The 23,576-nt window shown below is 37.8% G+C and overlaps 1 protein-coding gene across 1 annotated transcript in view; it reads left to right on the top strand.

The window, feature by feature from the left end:
- The window catches only part of LOC107740792 (pro-neuregulin-1, membrane-bound isoform-like), a 108,071-nt gene that overhangs the window by 37,329 nt on the left and 47,166 nt on the right, over positions 1 to 23,576 (top strand). The window contains exons 2-3 of the mRNA XM_016553293.1: positions 15,663 to 15,837; positions 16,160 to 16,281. Coding sequence (XP_016408779.1) covers positions 15,663 to 15,837; positions 16,160 to 16,281 — 297 coding nt within the window. The remainder of the gene's footprint in view (positions 1 to 15,662; positions 15,838 to 16,159; positions 16,282 to 23,576) is intronic.

Here is a 23,576-nt window from a genome sequence, read left to right as displayed (position 1 = left end):
CATAATATGTAAATGATATGCGTGCGGCCCGTGAGACTTGCACTTGGACCATAGTGCGGCCCAGTGGAAAAAAAGGTTGAGAACCACTGCGCCAATGACAAGCTAACTGGCTAACGGAATGCTAATAAGCTGCACTAGCGGTTTAGATTAAAAGCGAACAATGTCAAATTAGTTTGTTAGATATGAAGTATGGTGAGAATTAAGTCATATTTTAGCAGTTTAAACAACAGAGAGTGATAGTAAGATAGAGATTCCAACAGAAAAACAAAGCTACACAGAGTTACAATCGCAAACCACTCTGCAGCACGGCAGACAGGAACCCTGCCCTCACACTGTGCTTGTGATTAACTCCTCACTGGTGCTGCGTTTACCAGCACCAGAGAGCTCTACATGGATACTGATGTTTACGGATAGTGATAGGCCTATATGCAGGGCTGCAGGCTGTTGCTACTTGCTACCTTTAAATTCAGGACCACTTGGGTTTAAAAAAAACTTGCTGTCGGGTCTTATTTTATCAGGTCTGTCTAGGGGTTAGGGTTTTTTCTGAAAACGTAATTTTTGCAGGCCAGCTTTGGGTAAGAACTTATTCAGGTGGGTACAAATCTCGAAACCCGAGAAGACCTCTACTACAGTATGCTGACCTGTATTTAAACCCTCCAGACAGTCTTCGTGTCCAGGATGTGTGTGATTGCAAGGAATGCAGAATACGGGGCAGCTCTGGCAGTGTGAAAGAACAAAATCCTGCAATGACAAAACAGTTTCCAATGCCAAAACAACCTTTCTGGAATTTGTCCGGAATCACGGTAACCTGACATTAACCAACAATGAGCAGTGCATTTGTTTGTTACAGTATTAATTAATCTTTATTAACATTAGATAAAAATACAACTGTTCATTGTTAGTTCAGTGTTACGTCCATTATATAATAATAACAAGTATAACTTTTGATTTTTAATAATGTATTCGTAAATGTTTAAATTAACGTCAACTAAGATTAACAAATGCTTTAGAACTATTTTCATTGTTCATGTTAATGTAATTAACTCATATTAACAATTTTATTTTATTGTAAACTGTTACCGGAAACGTTTTGTAAAGAAAACTATAGGCACCCACCTGAGGAATAGCCTTCTCTTAGAGCAGCTTGATTGTTTGTACAATGTGTTAATTTAATTTATTAAAAAAATTATTAAAAACTGCCCCTCATATTCCATTTCACTATGTAAAACACTGTGTTAATATGCAATAAAGTCATCACACAAATTATTCATAACACATTTGTGTTTCATGCAGGCTAACACCGTATAGAATAAAATATATAGCCTGAAGAAATGTATCATCACATGACACACAAGATGTGATCTGCTTAAACCACCTCTGGATGATTCACCTTTGCTTGCGTTAACAAGAGTCTCACTGACTCCTCAGTGACTCTTCTGTTTATCTTTTATACTTTAATGTAAACTCAGTAATGAGGCTCATAATGAAACTTTTAAAATGAAATGTATTTGTATCAAACCCCATCACAGCACTTTCATAAACAGCTGTTTGTCTTTATGCAAATTTCTTGATCCGTGAATTTGAGTCAGATGTAGCTAATGAATAAGTACATAAGTAGTTGATTTAATCAACTGTTTTTCAGTAACTGCTGATGAGTAAAAAGCTGTCCTGTTGCCCGCACGGAGGTCAAAAAGCCCACCGAAAACACAGTTAGTTGGGCACAGACTGCCTGTGTAGTTTGTGTGTGGTGCTCAGGTTGGCCTTTGTTGAGCACGCTCTTCCTTCAGTTACAACTGTGTTTATCAAACAACCCAAACAACTTCACTTTCAGAAATGTTGAATGAAAACAGTCCATTATGAGCAGTACACACACCATGGAACATCTGGATGTGAGCGAGACCGAGAACAAGCTGTCTTCATGATTCGGCCTTTTCGTCTCAGTAATTTCAGCACACCACAGCACAGGGCTTGTGCTTTACGCTAGCTTTTACACAAATCATAATATTTACATTATGGTTGTATAATTATATTTTTTGTCATGTTTTTTGGTTTTGATGACCTTTTATGGCGATGTAAAACATACCCCTGCAAAATGCATCTATTGCGTTTTAACACCCACATGCACCGCTCAAAAAATATTTACTTCATCAAAGGTGCTTTTCTGTAAGAAAACAAAATAGTGATGTGGAGTTGGTTTGCAGCACTAAAAGGGTATATACTAAGAAGTATATATATATATATATATATGTATGTGTGTGTTTTAAAATTTATTATCATTAGTAATATATGTTGCTAAGGACTTTATTTGGACAACTTTAAAGGCAATAAAGGGTCACATATATATACTGTATATACACACACACAGACACAAACTGCCGTTCAAAAGTTTGGAATCAGCAAGATTTTTAATGTTTTTTAAAGATGTGTCTTCTGCTCATCAAGGTTGCATTTATTTGATCAAAAATAGAGAAAAAAAATTTATATTGTGAAATATTACAATTTAAAATAAGTTTTTATTTTAATATACTTTACAGTATAATTTATTTCTGTGATCAAAGCTGAATTTTCAGCATCATTACTCCAGTCTTCAGTGTCACATGATCCTTCAGAAATCATTCTAATTTATTATCAATTTTGGAAACGGTTGTGCTGCTTAATTTTTTTGGGAACCTGTGATACATTTTTCAAGATTTCTTGATGAATAAAAAGTTATTTATTCAGCTTTGCCATCACAGAAATAAATGATATTTTAAAATATATATAAAAAAATAGAAAACAACTTTTAAAATTGTGATCATATTTTACAATATTGCTGTTTTTACTGCATTTTTGTTTTAAAAAAGCAGCTTCGGTGAGCATATATATATAGTATATTATACAATATATTGTACAGTATATTATTATTATTATATATTATTATGTATTGTTTGACATTTTATTGCTAAGTAATGCATATTTCTATAGTAAATATATTTTTGTGTATATTTTCTCTTTTGTAAAATATTTAATTGACTACATATTGCTCTTGTTCAACTGGAGAGGTCATGGAAGTTTACATTGATTGGTCTTTTTTTTTTTTTTTTTTTTTTTTTTTTTTTTTGGAACCCTACTTTTTTCAGGATTCTTTGATGAATAAAAAGTTAAAAAGAACAGCATTTATTCAAAATATAAATATTTTCTAACAATACAAGTCTTTACTATCACTTTTTTTATCAATTTAACACATCCTTGCTGAAGAAAAGTATTAATTTCTTTAAATTCTTTAAAAAGAAAGAAAGAAAGAAAAAAAATTACTGAACCCAAACTTTTGAATGGTAGTGTATATTGTTACAAAGGATTTCTATATTAAATAAATGCTGTTATATTACGTTTTATCCACTAAAGAATCCTGAAAAAAAAAAAAAAATTAGCAGCAAGAACTGCTTATGAAAAACTGCTGATGTTTCAACAGATCTTTTGTGACACTAGACTGTCTATTGGTGTTTCAATTTTGATTGAAATGTGACCATAAGGGGTAGTGAGTATCCAAGACAACAAAGCCCAAATAAACATGGGGAGAGCCATCAGTGAACGTTCTGGATAATGTTCTGATCTCTTCAAGTTCAAACAGGCTGTACGTTCAGACTTCGCCCCTCCTAGAAACTCATAGAAAGGGAAAGGACCTAAAAGTGTTTTGTGACATCTGTAGAGTTTTGTGTTGCATGTCATTTATGGCTCATTCCTGAATGTCTGTGTTTTACTTTTCATGCTTGTAGGCTATTTTTTTTTTTAATGAGCTCCTTTCACAAGATTGTCATGACCCAAAGGATTAAAGGCGTAATCCTGCTGTCTGTACAGTCATTATTAAATTCCTCTACAAACAGCACAAAAAGTGATTATTGCAAAAATTATTTTACTGTGTATTTCATGGATGCCTTTTAACAGATCTAATAGATCTCATAGAGGGATAGTCAAGAACTTGTTTTGCATTGTGCTGATGGGGACGAGGGGTTCTTGGGTCATACGCTTTACGTGTAGGCGTCATGTTTATACAGATTGCGCTCACGGAAAATCTGCGATTTCTCAGAAAAGTTCTCTGGAAAGTTGAGGTTCCCTAAGTGCCTTGAACCCACTACTATAAATTGTTTGTTTGAAATGACTTGGCGTAGGTGAATAAAAGTCACCAATTACGTATCTTTGTCAATTATTGTTTAAAGGAAATGACAGCATTGAGCAACGCAAGCGTGTATTTACAACACTATTTTCATCAGGTGTATGCGTAATAGTGCCCGTAATAAGGAAACGTGTCTTACTGTCAATACTATGGTAAAATTCCTAAATGTCCCGATGACTTAGAAGTGAATTAGGTGGCAGCTGAACTAAAGACTGGAATACACGACTAGACTTTAACTAAATTTTTTATCACTAGGCATCATACACTTATCGACTTTGTAAAGAGCTACAGAGGAAAGACTGGCCATCATACACTAAACAACTGAAGATCATACACTAAAAAAGTCTAAATCTAAAAAATCAGAGTCTGTGACCATCATACCCCTTACGAAAAATAAGTTTATTCAAGCGAGCTATTAGTATACTTCTTTTAAACTAAAAAATAGGAAAGTATACTTTGTCTACTTTGTATGTACTTCTCAGAAATGGGCTTTATGTACTTCTCAGAAATATACTTAAAATGACATTTAAGTATACTTGACTTATACTTAGAAAAAGTCTAAATATATTTTAGCTATAATTGTGCTCCTAGAATCCGTGTTTTCATTGTTATACTGTAGTACACATCTTCTGTACAGAATTTCCAAAAAACACAAGTGAAGAAGAAACCGAAACAACAGATGCTTCCACATGTATTCTAACACGATCATCAGACATAAAACAGTATTAAAACTGTGTAACATTATGGAATAAAATGTCAACCAATGAAGAGGTAATACTGACTGTCAAGCTTTGGGGTGTTGATCGACTTTATCTACGTTTTGATTATCATTCTGAATCCAATTCATAGTCTTTTTTTAGCTTTTTGTTCAAAATGTTGTTTATTTCTTTCTTTTTTATTTATGAAACTTATCCACATTCAAGTGTTCAAGTTCAAAAAGAATGCATGAAGCTAGAATAACAAATTTTTTTTACAAGCAGATACCCTGTTCTTTTGATGTTTTGTATGTTCAGGTATTCATGTAACAAAATATATGCAAATTAATACCTAAATAGGGACATAGTAGTATACTTAAAGTATGATGTAAAGTTCACTTAAAGAAAACTTACGAGTATACTTGCAGTATAAAACTACTAAACTTGTAGTTTACTGAGACTATACTTCAAATTGTACTACAAATGCTACTACAAGTATTTAATTAGTAAACTACCACTATAACTATTAGTTCACTTTTAGTATAGTTGCAGTACAAGCTAAAAATGTTATGTAAACTAGTTGTGTTACTCAAAGTTTACTACTGTTATACTTAAAGTATACTTAAAAGTATAATTTTATATACTAGAAAGTGGGCCAATTTAGTTGTGCCCCCTGAATTCCTCTTTTCATTTTTTAAACTTTGGAGGCGCTAGTACACATCTTCTGTACAGAATTTCCAAAAAAACACAAGTGAAGAAGAAACCGAAACAACAAATGCTTCCACATGTATTCTAACACGATCGTCAGACATAAAACAGTATCAAAACTGTGTGACATTATGGAATAAAATGTCGACCAATGAAGAGGTAATAATAACTGTCAAGCTTTGGGGTGTTGATCGACTTTATCTACGTTTTGATTATCATTCTGAATCCAATTCATAGTCTTTTTTCAGCTTTTTGTTCAAAATGTTGTTTATTTCTTTATTTTTTATTTATGAAACTTATCCACATTCAAGTGTTTAAAAAAAGAATGCATGAAGCTAGAATAAAATGTTTTTGTTTACAAGCAGATACCCTGTTCTTTTGATGTTTTGTATGTTCAGATATTCATGTAACAAAATATATACAAATTAAGACCTAAATAGGGACATAGTAGTATACATTTGATGTAAAGTTCACTTAAAGAAAACGTACGAGTATACTTGCAGTATAAAACTACTAAACTAGTAGTTTACTGAGACTATACTTCAAAGTGTACTAAAAATGCTACAAGTATTTTATTAGTAAACTGTAAGTTCACTTTTAGTATAGTTGCAGTACAAACTAAACATTTTGATGTAAACTAGTTGTGTACTCAAAGTTTACTACTGTTATACTTAAAAGTATACTTTTATATACTAGAAAGTGGGCCAATTTAGTCCCAAGGAGTATTGAAATAGTACACTTACAAGTATACTACTAGTACACTGATATTTGTATACTTACTACAATAAAGTATACTTAAAAATATACTTGAACTTTACTTAAGTATACTTAATAAAATAAACTTGAAGTATACTACTTTTTGGTAAGGGACACTTGTACGATTTTCTATTAAATCTGTCAACTGAAACGCACGTTCAATACATGACCTTGGCCAGGTTTTTATTACATCTCAAGTGCAATGCCGTATTACATGAGCTACCGAGCAAACCTCCTGAGTTAAAAAAAAAAAAAAAAAACATAGGAAGCTGTATATGGGACACTAATGTTCACAAGTATCAGTTTTCAATGCATGTTAAAATTGTTTTGAAGTCATAACATAATATTGTGCAAGGAATTATGTGAAAATTAATGAAAATTAAGTTCTAAATGGAAACTCTAGCCCTGTAAATCATACTTTGACAACATTTATTCCTTTTCACACAGAGTTTTACTGCCTCTAGTGTTCAACAGGAAACTGCAGCAATTTGTACATATATGTACATGTTTTGAGTTTTGCAGAAATGTAGGTAGAGGCACGTATTTCCTATGAGCCTGGGTACGATTCTTTCCTGTCACTGGCGTCCTGTTTGAAGTCAGTAAGTGTAGTCTGCATCTATTCATTTAGACGGATCCCTTTGGATGAGCGCTCGCTGTGTTCACACATGCTCTGCATGCATTGGAGCGCAGGTCTGCGGCGGCATGCTCCCATTTATTGAAGCCCACACATTCTTATTCCAGGCTCACTTAACCGTATCCTTGACTATAACCGTATGTGTGACACATCAGCCTTTGTGAAGAAGGAAGTACTCCTGGATTTCCTCGATCCGCCCGACCCCACCCACCTCTCAGAGACTGTCAGGATGACTGTGTGGCGTCGACCTGGAGGGGCGAGTTTCATTCAACACCCACTGGGTGAAACTGAAAGGTTCGAATTAAACAGAACCGAGGACTACAAATTAATTATTTGGTACAATGCACTTATTGTGTACATACATGTTTTTACATTGTACTTATCTTTTAAAAAATACTTGCTTGTAATTACATCTGTAATTAATTTCTGTAATTACATTTATAATTACACTGTTGACCCATCCCTTACACCTTAACCCACCCTTAAACCTACCCATACCACCAAACCTGTCCCTAACCTTACCCATATCCCACCTCAATAGCAGCAAAAGTGTTTTGCAATACAATATGAACAACACAATGAGTACATTGTACTTATTTTTTTTATGTAAGTACATAGTAGTTAAGGCCACTTAATATAATGTGGGACCCCTAAAATTAATAGAATATGTTTGTCCTGTATTCCAATAAAATATTAAGTATCCTTAAAACAAGAAATATATTCTAAAATATTCTGAAAACAAGAAATTCAACTGATAAGCAAAACTGCCTGTGATATTACAGATTTTCTTTAGAGATTTTTTGCCTTTTTTACTTGTTATTCACTTTTGAGTTAGTGACACAAAAAACTAATGTATATAATAATTCACTTTACATTCTGTATATATATATATATATATATATAAAAAGAATTTAACTTTACATTTTTTAATATAGTATGGCATAAGATGTTTTATATTAAGCATTGTTGTTTTACCTACTAAAACGTTTCGGGTTATGCATGTAACCATGTTTTCCCGAGAGGGAACAAGACGCTGCGTCCTCTAGCAGACACTATGGGGGATTGCTGCCAGCAGTTTTTTTGTCTGAAGCACGTGTGAAACAACTCCAATCCCATTGGCCCACATTGGCCGTGCCGTCACAGGCGGGCACCCGGAAGTATAAGAGGGCGCCTGCCGAACATGTCACCAACTTGGTTGTCTGAAGGAGACGTGAAAACAGGCAAGCCCTAGGCATGGCGAGGGGACGCAGCATCTCGTTCCCTCTCTGGGAACCTTCGTTATATGCGTAACCCGAGACGTTCCCCTTCTAGGGAACTCGCGCTGCGTCCTCTAGTGGACACTATGGGGAACGGAATGCCTGTTCACCTGGTGAGAGAGCACCAAGAGAAGTGACAGACATGCACCGAACCTTCCCTCAGAAAGGGGGCAAGCCACTGATGCCCAGGGCCACTAACATAATTCTGAAAAATGGGGAACCCAGCCAATCAGGAGGGACATCCCATTAACCAAAGCTAAGAACACAGCTTTCCTCAGAAGGCAATGATCCAGAGTTGCAATGATCCAAAGCAGCATGCAGGGTCCAGGAGGACCACCCACTAAAAAACCCTGTGGTGGGGGGGCAGCCCACCCCTATTCCCTGACCAAGCCTAAGGGACAAGGGAAGTAGACCATCTATTTAAAAGCCTAACAGGAGATACGGCTAGAAAGAAACTCAGGAGGGTGCCTACTTGATAAACCCTGATAATGGGGGACAGCCTGACCACAGAGTACTTGAAAAAAGCCTACATGGGAGAGACTGGATCTTCAGTCAATGGTTCGCCAACAAGCAAAACACATAAGAACAATGTTAGTCCAGCCTCAGGGCTCGATGTAAGCAGCGTCTCTTAACGCTCGCCTGCCTCTGCGCCCAACTCCTAGAGAGAGGAGGGGCATGAGTGGCCACGCTACTCTTCTGATCCTGCCTGTGATTCTCAGATCAAGACGGACCAGCCCCCTCAGAGGCTTTAGAGGAAGACTTGGGACGTCAGGGAATGAACTTCCTGTAAGGCAGCAGACCGCGCCTTTGCCTACCTGAACTTCTCGACCACCGCCTCAGCAAGGGTGCCGAAATGCCTGGAAGGCGACAGTGGAGCGTAAAGGTGAAAGGCTTTCACCTCTCTCCTGATATCCGCAAGATTAACCACAAATGCACCTCCGTAACCACCATTGCTTAGTTGCGCAAAGAGCCAAGTCTGTGGTATGGCGCAGTTCCTCGACTGCCCCAGGGGACAAACCCTGCCCTCATCTAGGTCTCTGAACAAGTCAGCTTGGTAAGCTTGGAACGCAATCATTGTGTGCAAGGCTCCACCAGCTTGACCTGCCGACACATACACCCTGCCATCCAGATGAGCCCAGAGGAGGTCTGGATGGCAGAGCAGGACTACTCTCCCTCGGGAGAGAACAGAATGAAAGGAACTCCTGAAAGGGAAAGCACTTCCTGTCAGATTCCTTCCATGCCCCCATGCCCCTCCTACAGTCCCCGTGATCGGTCTGGGACCCGAACCACGGGTGGTATAGGTGCACAATTCTCATTCCTCAAAAGATAATCAAGTGATCCTTGAAAAGAGGGATATACGTGAACAGAGCTTTCTCGTTGTAAACTCAGACATGAGTCACAATGAGCGCATTCAGAGAAGGGGAACTATAAAGGTCCTCTTAAATTGGATTAATGAGCACAGTTTTGAAGTTTGTCCCTTTGTTTTAATTAGGCAATAGTGTTTAGTTTATGTAACAGCCCTTGATAGCTTGACACAGCTGGGTCAGTATTTACGCAAGAGAAAGACTGTAAATTTTATATTAATATATCTTCTAAAATATACATTATCCAACATGGCAGAGTAATTGTATTTGTAAATGCTTTAGAAACAATAAATATATTGTCTACCCATATTAAATACACTGTAGAAGCATAAAAAGAAACTCCTACTTACTAGTAATCAGCAGAGACACTCAACATTTGTTCATTTCATTAAGCACTGATTTAAACATTTATATTCAAACATTTAATTTTGCTAACATTTCAAACAGAAATGCACACTAACACTTTTTGAGTAAGAAACTCCTTTGCCATGGGATCAGCAACTTTCCAGGTCCTTGCTACTCTCTCCTTGACAGTGGCATCTAAAGATTTCATTTTAAACAAACATCTAATCTTGTAATTAAAAATAAATGAGCAGTAAAAATAAAACTATGCATTTAAAAAAGTAACAATACATTTATTGAGAATAAGTTAGCATTGGTTAAAGGCTGCAATTACAGATTATAGACTGATATGACAGAATTTTGAAATTGATCGGTAACAGTGAATATTGTGTGTTTTATATATGCGCGCACACACACATAACTTTAAAAAATAATAATTTAATAACACTGTTAAATGTAATTTTAGCAAATCTAATGCAAATGCAAATCTGTCAAATGTAATCTTTAGCAAACGTGATACCAAATTAATATTGATTTTACATACTGTACATTGTAATGTTATGATGGCTACATTCACTTGTAGCTTATGATTTTAGTTTGGAATGTTTTATTTAATATTTATTCATGTTTTGTTATTTGTTTTACACAATAGTATAGAATTGTAATATTGGCTATTTATCAGCCATAAAATGAAAATAACTCTCAGCCAGAATTTAAATGTTGGTGTATTCCTAAGGATAATTAATTCCATTATATGGGATAGAAAACAGATATTTGTTGTCCATTTTTTTAAGCAATTTTTGTTTCATTATTTTAGATGCTGTCCGTTAAGCAACACAACATTTTACTAGGATATTGTCATAAATTGTTATTTTACATGTGCCAGTAATGACTTTGGAGTTCAATCATTAGTCATATTTTTATTTCAAACCTGTAGAGTTTTATATTTAGGATTTGCTTAGAATAGAAAATAAGCAGTATGTGTCACTGATTCATTTGTTTAGTTTTAAAGATGTTTTATGATAATTATAGTGTAGCCTGATCAATCAGATCTGCTTTTGTTCAGCAGATTTCTTTTAAATGCATCACCATTGTAAAGCTCCAGTTTCAGTGTGTTGTGTGAGCTTCTTGATTGGTGTAGCCTGACATTTGTCCCACTTGTCAAACAAGAAAGATCCACATCAAACTGTGATAACAGCAAGAACTGAAATCAAGCGTGTCTGGTCTTGTCAGGCTCTCCACGCTTATGTCAGCGATGTGTCGTCACATCCAAAGAAAGGACGGCAGAGCATGACACAAGAATTATGTGTGTATAATATTTTTCTATTGATAAATTACTGTCGAGTATTTTGTTATGACACATTTCACAGTACTTAGTGCAATCACAGTTTGTGAGTACAGTATATGACAGCACCCATGTGACAGCTTTGCTGTTTATGCTGTGTACACATCAGTCAGGAGACAATTAGGAGCTGTTTAAAGAATAATGTCTTAAAATATTAAGAAGGCTTTAAAGCAGCAGCAGTCTTATATACCCCGACACAGCTGTCATTACTAATTGATAAATACAGAAAAGCACACTAGAACTAGATTAGTAAAGCACACACTGCTTGTAACGTGGGACACGTGGAAATCTGACACATTTAGAGTTGTGATCCCGCCTCTTTGAGCATGTAAAACACACTTGCTCACGGGGGAGAGTTTCTGTTCTACAGTTGACTGGAGGGAGTTCATGTTCACACAGCGCGGAGAACTTTACTGACTGACAACTTAACAGAGAGCAGAAATCACAGATCTAAAGGCCATCATGTCTGAGAAGAACACAAGTAAAGACGGGAAAAGTGGCGTAAAGAAAAAGGATAAGGACCCTGAGAGATCAAGCAAGTCTGACAACTCCCCACAAGGTAAAGCGCTGCTCTGTTGAGGTGTTGGGAAACGGGTCCAATTTTTGGGTGTTGTGAATGGATTGACAAGCTGGACTATTGAGTAGGCTTCAATTGTTTCTGAGCTCAGCTCTTTACTGCGCTTTCAGGTTATCCACTGTAACGTTTGTTCGCATGTCAAGGGAGAAAGGGCAGAAGTGTTTGTAAGCATTAACATGACCCACCGGTCCGGTGACTTAATGGAGAGGGTTTCCCGTTTATTATACAGGCTGCTTAACTTACAGATGGGTTTATAATAGTCTGGAGTTCTGTGGGGTTCAGTATTTCAAACTGTACCTTTACAAATTATATTTGTTAGCATAACAATGAGTGAAAGGTGGAATTGGAAAAATGTACTTGATGATAAGTATGAATGATCACACCTGCACCTGTTTACCAGCATGATCTGAGATGTTCCAAAGAGACCTAGAATATTCCATTTCAGAATTTCACCTGCTATTTCATATTTTTGTTTTTTGAGTCCTAAATTCACTGTTTAATTTAAATTTAAATTAGATTTGAATCAGATGAGCTCATTTTGGACCCCATTGTATGCAATTGAAAACACACTCTTGGTTATTGATCAGTAACACTAAGTATTAAGTTAATGTGTGATGAGAAAGGTAAGTGAGTTTTCCACTCGTAGCCTCATTTTTAATATTAATTTTTAATTTATTTTATGACAGGTGTGACGCATGGCAGAAGGTCTGAGCGAATAGATTCTGTGAATTAACTCTTGGTGAAATATTAGGCAGAAGAACACATTTAGATTTCCCAGCATTAATTCAGTTACACACTCATGTTGAAACATGCTCGTGCCAGCTTTAGATGAAACTCAGTTGTGTAAAATGAGTCCTGTTCATTGCGTTTCAGCACGGTGGCAGCGTGTGTGTGTGTGTGTGTGTGTATAAACACATGCCAGGAATTACTGTGAAGTATTTGGACTTTTGAGACCAACTTAAAAATGTCTGAATGCCTCTCCATTAAACATAAAATATCAAAGCAACTTTTTTTTCTTGTAAGAAAAATAGCATGAGTGAACAAAGCATCTGATTATCAAACATAAAGATGTTTGAAATTATAAAAAAATAGATCTTGTGTTTAAAATAAAAACACTTTTTTTGTAGTTAGTAGTCCATGGTTAATGTGATTCTTTGCACCTGTGGTTCTTCTGCTAGGACAACCTGTGTGAGGAGAACTGACTTCACACATCAACTAAAAATCACCAAAACACCAGCTGATTCAAACACACTGAGACTTAAGAGGAAAAGTGACGTTAATGAAGAGAAAAGATCATTTAGACATGCCTAATGCCAGGTTCAGTCTACACTATATTTTTGTCGGTCACAATAGTCACTGTGTCAGATTACACGATTTTGACTCCTAAAATCTTGTCCAGTCGTGGACAAAGTCGTGGCAAAATCGGGCTAAAATCGTGTAGTCTGAACCGGTCATAAGTGTGACTGAAGTGTCCAAATTTAATACTGGATATGAGAGTATCCCCCCTTTAGTTACAAGCTTTAGTATTGTTAGGGAAAAAGTAGGGAAACTAAGATGACTGGCTGATCTGTCTGTCTGAACCTCATATTAGATCATGGAATTCTTCTCTCGCTGTACTGGAATGTGGACCCTGATCCGACTTGATTTTGCGGCCTAAGAAACAGTGTAGGAGTTTCCCCAAAGGGAACTGGTCCGTGACATAAAGAAACAGCTGGATGGGCAGCAGTCTGGACACAGAGACTGCGGCGACTCGGAGGAAACGGAGATCAGACACAAATAAAGCTGTTCGCTGTTATTTATCCATGAGTTTACCATGGTAAAATATGTGTTGCATTTGCGATTATTACGTGCTCAGTGGAGTGTGTCTGAGGATGTCTCTGCTGACATCTGTATGTGAGGAAACCCTATAGGTGTCCCCTAGAGATTTCTACAGTCTGTCTGTATTGCTGTCATCACTGTGCTATGCAAGCGATTCTTGTTATTAAAAGCACCTTGTCAACAGGAAATGTTGTAAGATAAGGCAATAGCCTCCTGAAGATGAGCAAGATTTTTGAGCTGCATAGTTTATCATTGTGAACTGGGAATTGGGGGTTTGGACTGATTTGGAGTTTAGTGTTTCTAATGATTCACAATAAATTGACCAGCTGTGATTGGTTTAAGCTGGCAAACAACACCTTCAGGTTCAGTAGAAATCAGAGTGCTTCTGTTGGATTTACCAGCCCAGCAATAAAGAATAAATAGCCAGAATAAAGACAGGAGACAGACGTGAACCTGTGCCATATGCATTTGTGCGGTCAGTGGGGCCCAAACAATTCTCACTATAATGGGCACAGCAACATTAAAGGCTGAATAATCACTGAAAAACTGTCCAGATCATCACCCTCTCTGAATAAATGAAAAAATGAACAGGTTTATGAAATTGGGTTGTTCATCTTTAGTTTTCCGTATGTCTCTTCAGACTTGCGTAGTTACTGCAGTGTTGCTATCACCCCCTGCTGGTTTGGACTTATAACTTCACTCTTCTTGAGCATCAGTATGTTGTACATCAGTCAGAAACCTTGTGCTGTAATGGGAAGATATCTAACCCGATCCTTTAAAGAAACACACCGAAATATGATTTTGTGTAGTTGTGTATCTTTTTACCTTTGTTTAAGTCATGTTATGATGTTTCTACTTTAAGGCATGTTGTTTTCCCTTTCTTTCTTTTGAAAAAGATGCCATGATGTACAGTATGTATAATTTAAACAAAATAATTAATGAAAGGATAACGTGAAAATACCAAAACCATTGTTTTATTCATTATAAATATATAAATAGAAATTATAAATAAATTTACAACATGTGTGACAACATGGTCCCACCTGATATTTATGAAAAATACTTTTGAGAGCTCAATTCAGCCATTCAGTTTAAATATGCATTCATTACAGTATATTGTGACTCTTTTGTGTCAGCATATCAGATACTAAAAGTCACAATATATATTGAAAATTAACTCCAAAAAATTATCCTAATTATCCTTTTTGTATTTGTAATCTACATGCAAACCACTGCTAGAGAAAACATGAATTTGTGTAATTGGGCTTGATTGATTAAAAGCTTACAGTTACAGCTCAAGTGTGTGCCCACACATTTTTACAAATTCAAAACTGTGTGGCTTTCAGTTTATTGGTGTCTGTCATATACAGCATAAATGATATTTCAAAGGCCACTGTTTATTTCCAGGCTGTGAAGTGAATATGAGAATGAGCTGTTGTTCAGTGGTGCTCCTGCTGTTGAGGGTTGAACTCGCTGTTTATTCTGCTGTTTGGTTTGTCTCGCAAAGATCAAATCAAACAGCATCACATTTAACTAGACCGTTTCATGGCATCTTAAAACATCTCTGATGAGGGGACCATTATGCTTTCTTTTTTGTCTGTGTTAGTGTTATGGGTATGGTTTGTGGTTGAACAGCTGTAGGGATCTATTGAAACTAATGTCTGGAATGATGAATTTCTTTACTGAGAGGACAGCAGTGTGGGTTCCAGATACCCAGAGAACATTTTAGTAATTTTGTACAAAAAAATGAAGCCTATTTCGTATTTTCTTTTTGTATTTTTTCATTATTTCATGACATTTTTTTCTTATATTCATGATTGACAATTAATAATTATAAATAATAAAAAATTTTATTGTAAGGGCATTTGAGGAGAAGCTGTTCAAATGACCCTACAATAAAAATATAATTACAGAATGGGGTGAAATACAGTGAAATATTGCAAGTTTGACCCTTGTGATGGCCGATGGCTTTCTGTGAGTAATTTCTATTTTCTGTTTTGTGTCTTTGTTTCAGCGGAACCCAAGTTAAAGGACCTGCGGAGCGTGACAGTGGAGGATGGAAAAAAGACCGTACTGAAGTGTGAGATTGTGGCGGGAAATCCAGCTCCCAGCATTAAGTGGTACAAGAACGGAAAAGAACTCGCAGGCAAAAACAAACCCAAAGGCATAAAGATTAAAAAAAAGAAACAGTAAGTTCCTATAACAGAATTATACTTAAGAAAAAGCATGACTATATGTTGTTCAGGCTGAATGAAGATTTGGCTTCATAGAATATTGAGTCAGAAATGTTATTGTTGCATTTGCAGGAACAGATATCAGCCATGTGTATAGTATGTGGGCAGGTGATTTAAAAAAAATTAACCCAGTATAATCCAAACTGGCCTGTGCTGAGATACAAACACAGTGCATCAGCATTATATTATACTGAAATTCTCATTTTAATGACAAGGCTGTTTAGTTGGGACAGTAAACAAGCAATATAAATAAGCAACATTATGTAACTTTCTACAGGGGGAAAATATCTGAACTGTTGATCAGGAAGTCCACAGAAGCAGATGCTGGTTTATACACCTGTGAGGCAGTCAACAACCTTGGAAAAACAAATACTACAGCAAGCCTAACCATCAGGAAAAGTAAGAATGCATCCTTTTTACAAGTATTAAAATCAATAATGTGCAAATCAGTGGTGAGGCTATAGGGACAAGAGTGACACCAGTCCATCCTTAATGATGGTGGTACCATCCAATCCAAGCTGCCAGAATATACTGGAAAAAATCAGATCAAAACTGCAAAATCGTCCTAAGCGAACCTCTGTCTCTTATGTAGCTTAGGAAAGTCTGAATCATGTTAATGAATCAGTTCATCCTGAATGGTGCTCTCTTTCTCTTATACGGTATGTAGCTTTGAAAAGTCAGATTCATTCTGGTGATTCAGTTTGTCCTAGACAGACCTCACGTAGCCTTGAAAGCCTGATTCATTCTGGTAAATTGGATTATATAACTGACAGTTATATAAATTGGGGAGTATTCAGGTTTTGTATTTATTTTAATTATAAATGCATAGTTTCTCTTCTTTTCGATGTTAGGTTTAGTCACATTGTGGTTTTTCATTCATTCAGAAGCCCATATTGAAATAATTACAAACAATAAATAATGGCATGGGATAGAGGCACAGAAAAGGAGATTTCTGGCCTCACCACTGGTGCAAATAAGATAAATATTAACAGGACTGCCTGGAGCTCTTTTGCATAAATTGTGATGTAATGAATGAATCATATTGAACGGTGAATCAACCTTAAAGATTTATAAAGCTTCAGAATTTCACATAATAGTTCCAACAGAGAGGTTTTGAAAGAGCTAGATAAGCAGTTATTAATGAGCTGGTGTCCAGACTAGTGTTTCATGGGCAAGAGCTTAAAGTTAGGTGGTTTTCTTGTAAAGTGATGGCAAAGATCACTCTCATCACATCTGTGCAACACAAGATGACCAGTTTTTGTAGGTCCATGCTTGTTTAAAATTCAGATACATTGATTCCACGCAACTGTATTTGATTTTACAATTTCTGTCTTATATTCATTGGCTTATTAGTCAAAGCCCTACCACTCGTCCTGCAGCCTTTGTGCTACAGAAATTAATGATTTATTTTTGAGGAGAGGTGTGCTCTTACGGTGCTCAATGATCAGACGTATGACTTTCACCTGCTAGACGATAGAAGGGGTGAAAAAAATCCCACTGACGCACATATCTAAAGACCTGAATATGTGTGTCCCAGTTCGCATAATTGCGCCACTTTGTAGTATAAATATTGTGAGTCGTGTGTTAACACTGAAAATTCCAACATGAAGAAGTGCACTTCAAATAATCAGATAATGCACTTATTTAAACAGTACGTTGGACACATCATGTGCTCAACAGTTACAGCTGTTCTTACGTCGTGGAAATATGTCGTAACCATATAGCAACACACTAAACACCGATATTGATCAACTTCGGGGTGTGAGTCTAAAAAACAATGGCTCATAAATATCTCCTGAAAGCTAAATGGGGTTCCTCCAGCCCAGTTGCAACATTGCAAAAATTATCAGTTTTCTGCTCTCTGTAATCTGGCTTCTTAATGCCTTTTTTGAATTAGTGAGCAGTGCATTTGAATGATTGCCAAGAGAGAAACGTATGAGCTCTTCCATGTCTTCCCTCAGGCATTAGAACAGCAAGCTAGGCTGTTAGTGTTAAACGGCCTGATATTGATGCCTTACAAACCAGCTAAAGAATAAAATTATCTGTCAATACACAGACTACTCACCATAGTGCTGGATTTTAGGATGTTAAACTGATTTTATGTAGTTTAACATGCCGAGGTCATTAAGACGTCATACATCTGACCAGGAGCTGGAGGTGGAGACTAGAGCTGTGTGCTCTAAATGCAAAATAAAATGCAAACACATGCAGCCTCGTTTCTGATACAAGTGTACTCCCACATACAACCTCCCAGAAAGAGTTTTCAACAGAGGAGGACCATCCTTTTAGGGACCCCCACTTCTAAAAATCAGACTTGTAGAGAGGATGTGATGATTACGCTGAGCTGTATGACAGTTTCCCTGCGGTGATGGTGGTAAGTAATTGTCTGTGGGTAACTTTAATGAGTTAGAGACGTGCTGAGCTTTGTCCACAGAACAGAAGCACTTTCAGAGCTTACAGTCGTATCCGGAGCTAGACAAACTCTGCATGCGCCAAAACCCTAGGTCCATCTCCTTTTCAAAGGCAGAATCTCTGAATGTATGGATCCGCATTTACACTTTATTGATTTGTGGGATTTTGTCTGAGCCGTTTCCCCTCAGGTTCCCCATGTAAGCGGTCCTTTCTTGTAACGTGAGACCACCGGCCACCATTAGACACTTCCTCATACACCAAATTCATCAAAGCTTCTCATTTGACCCATTTCAAGGAAACAGACTCTCTTCATTCCATTGATTCCACAACTGGTATTGTATTTCCGTAGATCACGTATCTTTCAGTATGTTTTTTTTTTAGTAGCACATCTTTTAATCACAATTAACGTTGAGGACACTGAATTTTTGTGATTATTTCTTTCTGTAACAACGTTTGTAGATCGGGAAGAAGGAGGCGGGAACCCTCCCCCCTCCGGGGGAGCCGATCACGGCGGCCGCGGTGTACCTGGGGGTAAGGACAGACAGACGAGGCGAGAGAAAAGGAGACGGAAGGATGAGGAGAGACAGAGACGAAAGAGGGGAGAGAGAAAAAAAAAAATCTTGTTCCGGTTCCCAGACACACTGCCGCTCGGCCCTCCACCAGCTGGGTAAACTCTTCCGCGATGCCAGACGGCGGCACTGGACAGCCCTCGGTGGACGGCCTGACACTCCTCCGCCGCCCGGTGACGGCTCCTTCGGGTTCGGGCAGCCGGCAGGAGTCCCCCATTCCCTGCTCCTCCCCATCATGGCGGATGGCAGCAGGCTCCGGCCTCAGGCGAACGGCGGCGACTCCTCCGCTCCCTCATGGCCTCCACAGCCCAGGCGGCCGGCAGTGAGTTTGTCCGCCCCCACCCCGGCAACTCACTTCAGCCCACCGCCTCGAGCCTCCATGGCGGCAGACTGCTCCCCAATGCTCGATGGCACCGCGGACTCACCACAGCGGCGAGGGATCACTGGCAGCGCTCTGTTCCCACGACTCTCGGCCCCACCCCTCTCGTCACACTTTCTTTTTTGGGAAAGATATACAAAGCCAAATATATCACCTTATACATGTCAAGTCGCATTTATTTAGATAAATAAATTTTTATTTATTTAGATATAACCGTGTCATTGTCCAGCTCAGCTCAGCTCAGGTTCTTATCTGATAATGTCAGTAATGCAGGTAAATGGATAGTTGTAACATGGAGGCGTGACAACGGAGTTGAGGATCCAAATGCAGTCTTTATTCAAAACAACAGCAGCAAACAGATATAATCCAGGGCAGACAAAAGAGTAATCCAATAAACAAGCAAAAGGTCAGGGCAGGCAGCAAACGATCAGAAAACAAGGAACAGTCCAGGGTAAAAAAAAAAGGCAAGCCAACAAGGAACACGGAAAACACAGGAACTAGGCCTAAACACGGGCTAAACAATACTGAGCCATGTGAAAGAGAGAAACCAGGCTTTAAGTAGGGTGAGACAGATGAGGTAACAAGACACAGGTGAATGCAATCATTGATGATGATGAGTCTAGGCAAAGGATTATGGGGAATGAAGTCCGGGGTAAAGTGGCAAAAGTCTGTAATGGAGAGTGCCCTCTAGCGAAGCTCACAGGCTCTACAGCTAGAGATCGTGACAATAGTATTACTGTATATAATAAAACGGTTAGTTCCAGCCCTTGATTCTGATTGCTCAACAGCTGTGTTTTATTCACTATAAAGCACAGCTACGACTGCTTTACCCCATGGTTCTTTACCGATTTACCCCATATCACTGCGCAACACCCTTAGTGAGTGATCCCTGCTGGCGTTATGTTACGTCATTTAGCCTTCCCCTGTCAAAGAAACACTTCTCATATGGGAGATCCGTTGATGTGTGTGCTGTGTCTGTGTGGAAGCCCACAGTTTCTGAAATGTGGAGGGAATATTACTTTCTTTATTAGTTTCCATCCATTTACATCAAAAAGTCCATCAATTTACACTGTAATGATGTAATGATACAAATCTGACTGTTTTAAACCAGAAGACAGAAAACAGATGTTTTCTCATGTTGAGAGATAAGCAGATGTGCAGTATGTGTGTGAGAAAATACCATATATGGCGTAAAAAATAAATTAATCAGTCAATAAGTGACACCGCGGATGAGAACAGTTCCTATTCTCTGTTTTTATTTGAGCTCCATCAGATGAGGCATGTTAGACTGGAACATTCTCTTGCCATTTACTATCACTGTCAGGAACTATTTTTAGTGGAAGAACAGCATTTAACAATGTTCAAAAAGTAACATCAATACATCAGTTTTTGGTTTTAATATTTGTATTAAAATATTTGTGTGGTAACCGTTTTATAAAAGTAATAATGTACTCAAGGCATGCTGTATTGTGAATAAGTCACGGCTGAAGGATTTGCAGTGACCCCGCTTCGCTTCATGCCTAACAACGCCCTTCAGTTGTGACTTATTCAATACAGAATGGCCTCTTGTACCTTATTGCTTGCTTAAATATGTAATCCCATTTTGTACATCAGATTTTGCTCTTTGTGTGACACACAACCACCTTTTAAATGAAATAGGAATATGAAATATATAAAATAGGATTTGCCAAAAAATCACTCCACAAATATGTTTCTGTTCACTCGTATTATTTTGATCAAATATAGCTAAAACCAAGCATGGAGAAATTTCCAATGACATTTTGGTTCCAAGTGGTAATAGATGATTTGAGTTTACAGTCACAATGTAAACTCAACCATGTTGCCATGGTTTTCACCAACGGCCAGAGTGGGTTCAGGATTAACTAAACAATAATTTTGTAATTTTGTTTCATATTTAAATGTGGTTGTCACTCTCAAAACTTTTTATCTATTCATACATAGTCATAGTTTATTTAATTCTTGGTTCTTGGTTCTCTGAAACTTGCATCGTTTGTGCCAAACCAGTACCTGCAGCAGTAGTCAAACAAGATTTTTAAAACTCAAGTCATTGCTCAATCACATTACCACACAATGGTGCTGGATGTTAAAAAAAAAAACACACTTTATCATTTGGCTAGGAGGTGGGAGGAAAAACACTGACATTTCCGTTATTGGATGGCAATATAATCACAGACTAGCACAGATAAACGCTGAAATTACATTATGGTCCCATGTAAAACAATTATGAGTGACATTTTAGGGCCAGTTTCATTTGTGTTTTGTCTCAGTGGCTGCATGAGCTCATGCAGTGGATGTTTCTACTGTCTGTCCTGTGTTCTGAATCAGTAAAGTCCATCTGTACTGCAGGATAAGTCGTTCTGCAAAGACATGGAAAGATGTCATACGTGTGGAATTTGGGTCCAGAATCATTCATTACATTCCCTGCATATGTCTGAATGCTTTTGTAAGTGGTCATCTGAACAGGTCAGGTTTTAATTACAGTGTCTAGACATGTGTAGGGGTCTGTGGACGACTGCTGATTAACGATAGACAAAAAAGTTCAAAATAGGCCAAACCAGATCAGACTGAAATGCATTTTGGTAAGTGTTGCTTTCCTCTGAGTGTTGTGGGTGGTTGCCAAGGTCTCACTGAACAGTCAGTAAGGTGTTCTGAATCGCCTTTGGAGCTGCTATACTGTGTTCTATATGGATACTTATATCACTAACTCAAAATATGAGCAATGCTAACAGTAATGCTCAACTTGATGTGAGTCAGGCTGGCCTTTAGAAAGCGTTACAATACTGTAGGTGTGGAGAGGAAGCCGTTTTATGTTCTGGAGGTGTTACTGCAGTGGTCTATAGAGTGCAGACTGTAGCGTGTAGACGAGCTCTTTGTCTGTAGTGGTCTCTGTCACGCCACACTCTTCCAACTGCAAGACATTTGGCAAAAGATCCAAAGGAGAGAACACACTGCACCTTCAGAATAATTACAGTGTGATGAGTGCTGCACACTGCACTGCAGCAGGATCAGGAGATTTTAGCTTTTACAGAGTCAAGTCACCTTTATTTATATAGCGCTTTATACAATACAGATTGTCAAAGCAGCTTTACAGTGTTAAACAGGAAAATAGTTTGTCAATAATGCAAGAGGACAATAAAAAACAGTCAATTTTTCAGTTAAAGTCAGTTCATTGATGATTCAGTGATGTCATCATCCAGCTCAGCTCTCTTCCAATAGTGTCTGTGCAATCAAGCATACAATATTGCTAGAAATTAAGTGTCCCCAACTAAGCAAGCCAAAGGCGACAGTGGCAAGGAACCAAAACTCCTTTGTTGAAAGAAATAGAGAAAAAAACCTTGGGAGAAAAAAGGCTCAGTCGGGGGCCAGTTCTCCTCTGAACAGACGAAACCAGCTTGGTGTGGTTTAATTCCAGGCTGCAGCATAGGTCAGATTGAGCAGAGGACTCGTCTGGTTCCCGTGGTCTTGTGCCGATGGTCGTCTAGTTGACGAGGTCTTTGCAGGGGATCTGTCTCTGGGGCTCATCTAGTTGACATGGTCTCCGCTGACATTCAGGGCTGTAGATGTCATCTCTAGGTGCTGATCCTCCATCTGGACTGGATACAGACTGGATCTGGTGGCTACGGTGACCTCAGAATAAGAATGAAACAGACTAATATTAGCGTAGATATGGGAAGTGTTCCCGGTTCCAGTTGACCTAATTAATGCAGTTTAACAATCCTTTTGGATTGAATTATAGAAATGTGAAGTGTGTTATGTGTATGTCAGGTTAAAGAGATGGGTCTTTAATCTAGATTTAAACTGACAGAGTGTGTCTGCCTCCCGAACAACTCTAGGTAGATTGTTCCAGAGTTTGGGTGCTAAATAGGAAAAGGATCTGCCGCCTGCAGTTGATTTTGATATTCTAGGTATTATCAAATGGCCAGAGTTTTGAGATCGCAGTGGACGTGAAGGACTATAATACGATAAGAGCTCACTCAAGTATTGAGGAGCTAAACCATTCAGGGCTTTATAAGTAATTATCACGATGTTAAAATGTATACAATGTTCAATCGGGAGCCTGTGCAGAGTTAACAGAACCAGACAAATATTGGCATACTTCCTGGTTCTAGTAAGAACTCTAGCTGCTGCATTTTGGAACAGCTGGAGTTTGTTTATTAAGCGTGCAGAACAACCACCCAATAAAGCATTACAATAATCTAACCTTGAGGTCATGAATGCATGAATTAACGTTTCTGCATTTGTCATTAAGAGCATAGGTCGTAATTTAGATACATTTTTAAGATGGAAAAATGCGGTTTTACAAATGCTAGAAA

The sequence above is a fragment of the Sinocyclocheilus rhinocerous genome, unplaced genomic scaffold, assembly GCF_001515625.1.
Source record: "Sinocyclocheilus rhinocerous isolate Xijiao unplaced genomic scaffold, SAMN03320098_v1.1 scaffold1097, whole genome shotgun sequence".
Classification (NCBI taxonomy): domain Eukaryota; kingdom Metazoa; phylum Chordata; class Actinopteri; order Cypriniformes; family Cyprinidae; genus Sinocyclocheilus; species Sinocyclocheilus rhinocerous.
This window is presented reverse-complemented; position numbering and strand designations above follow the sequence as displayed.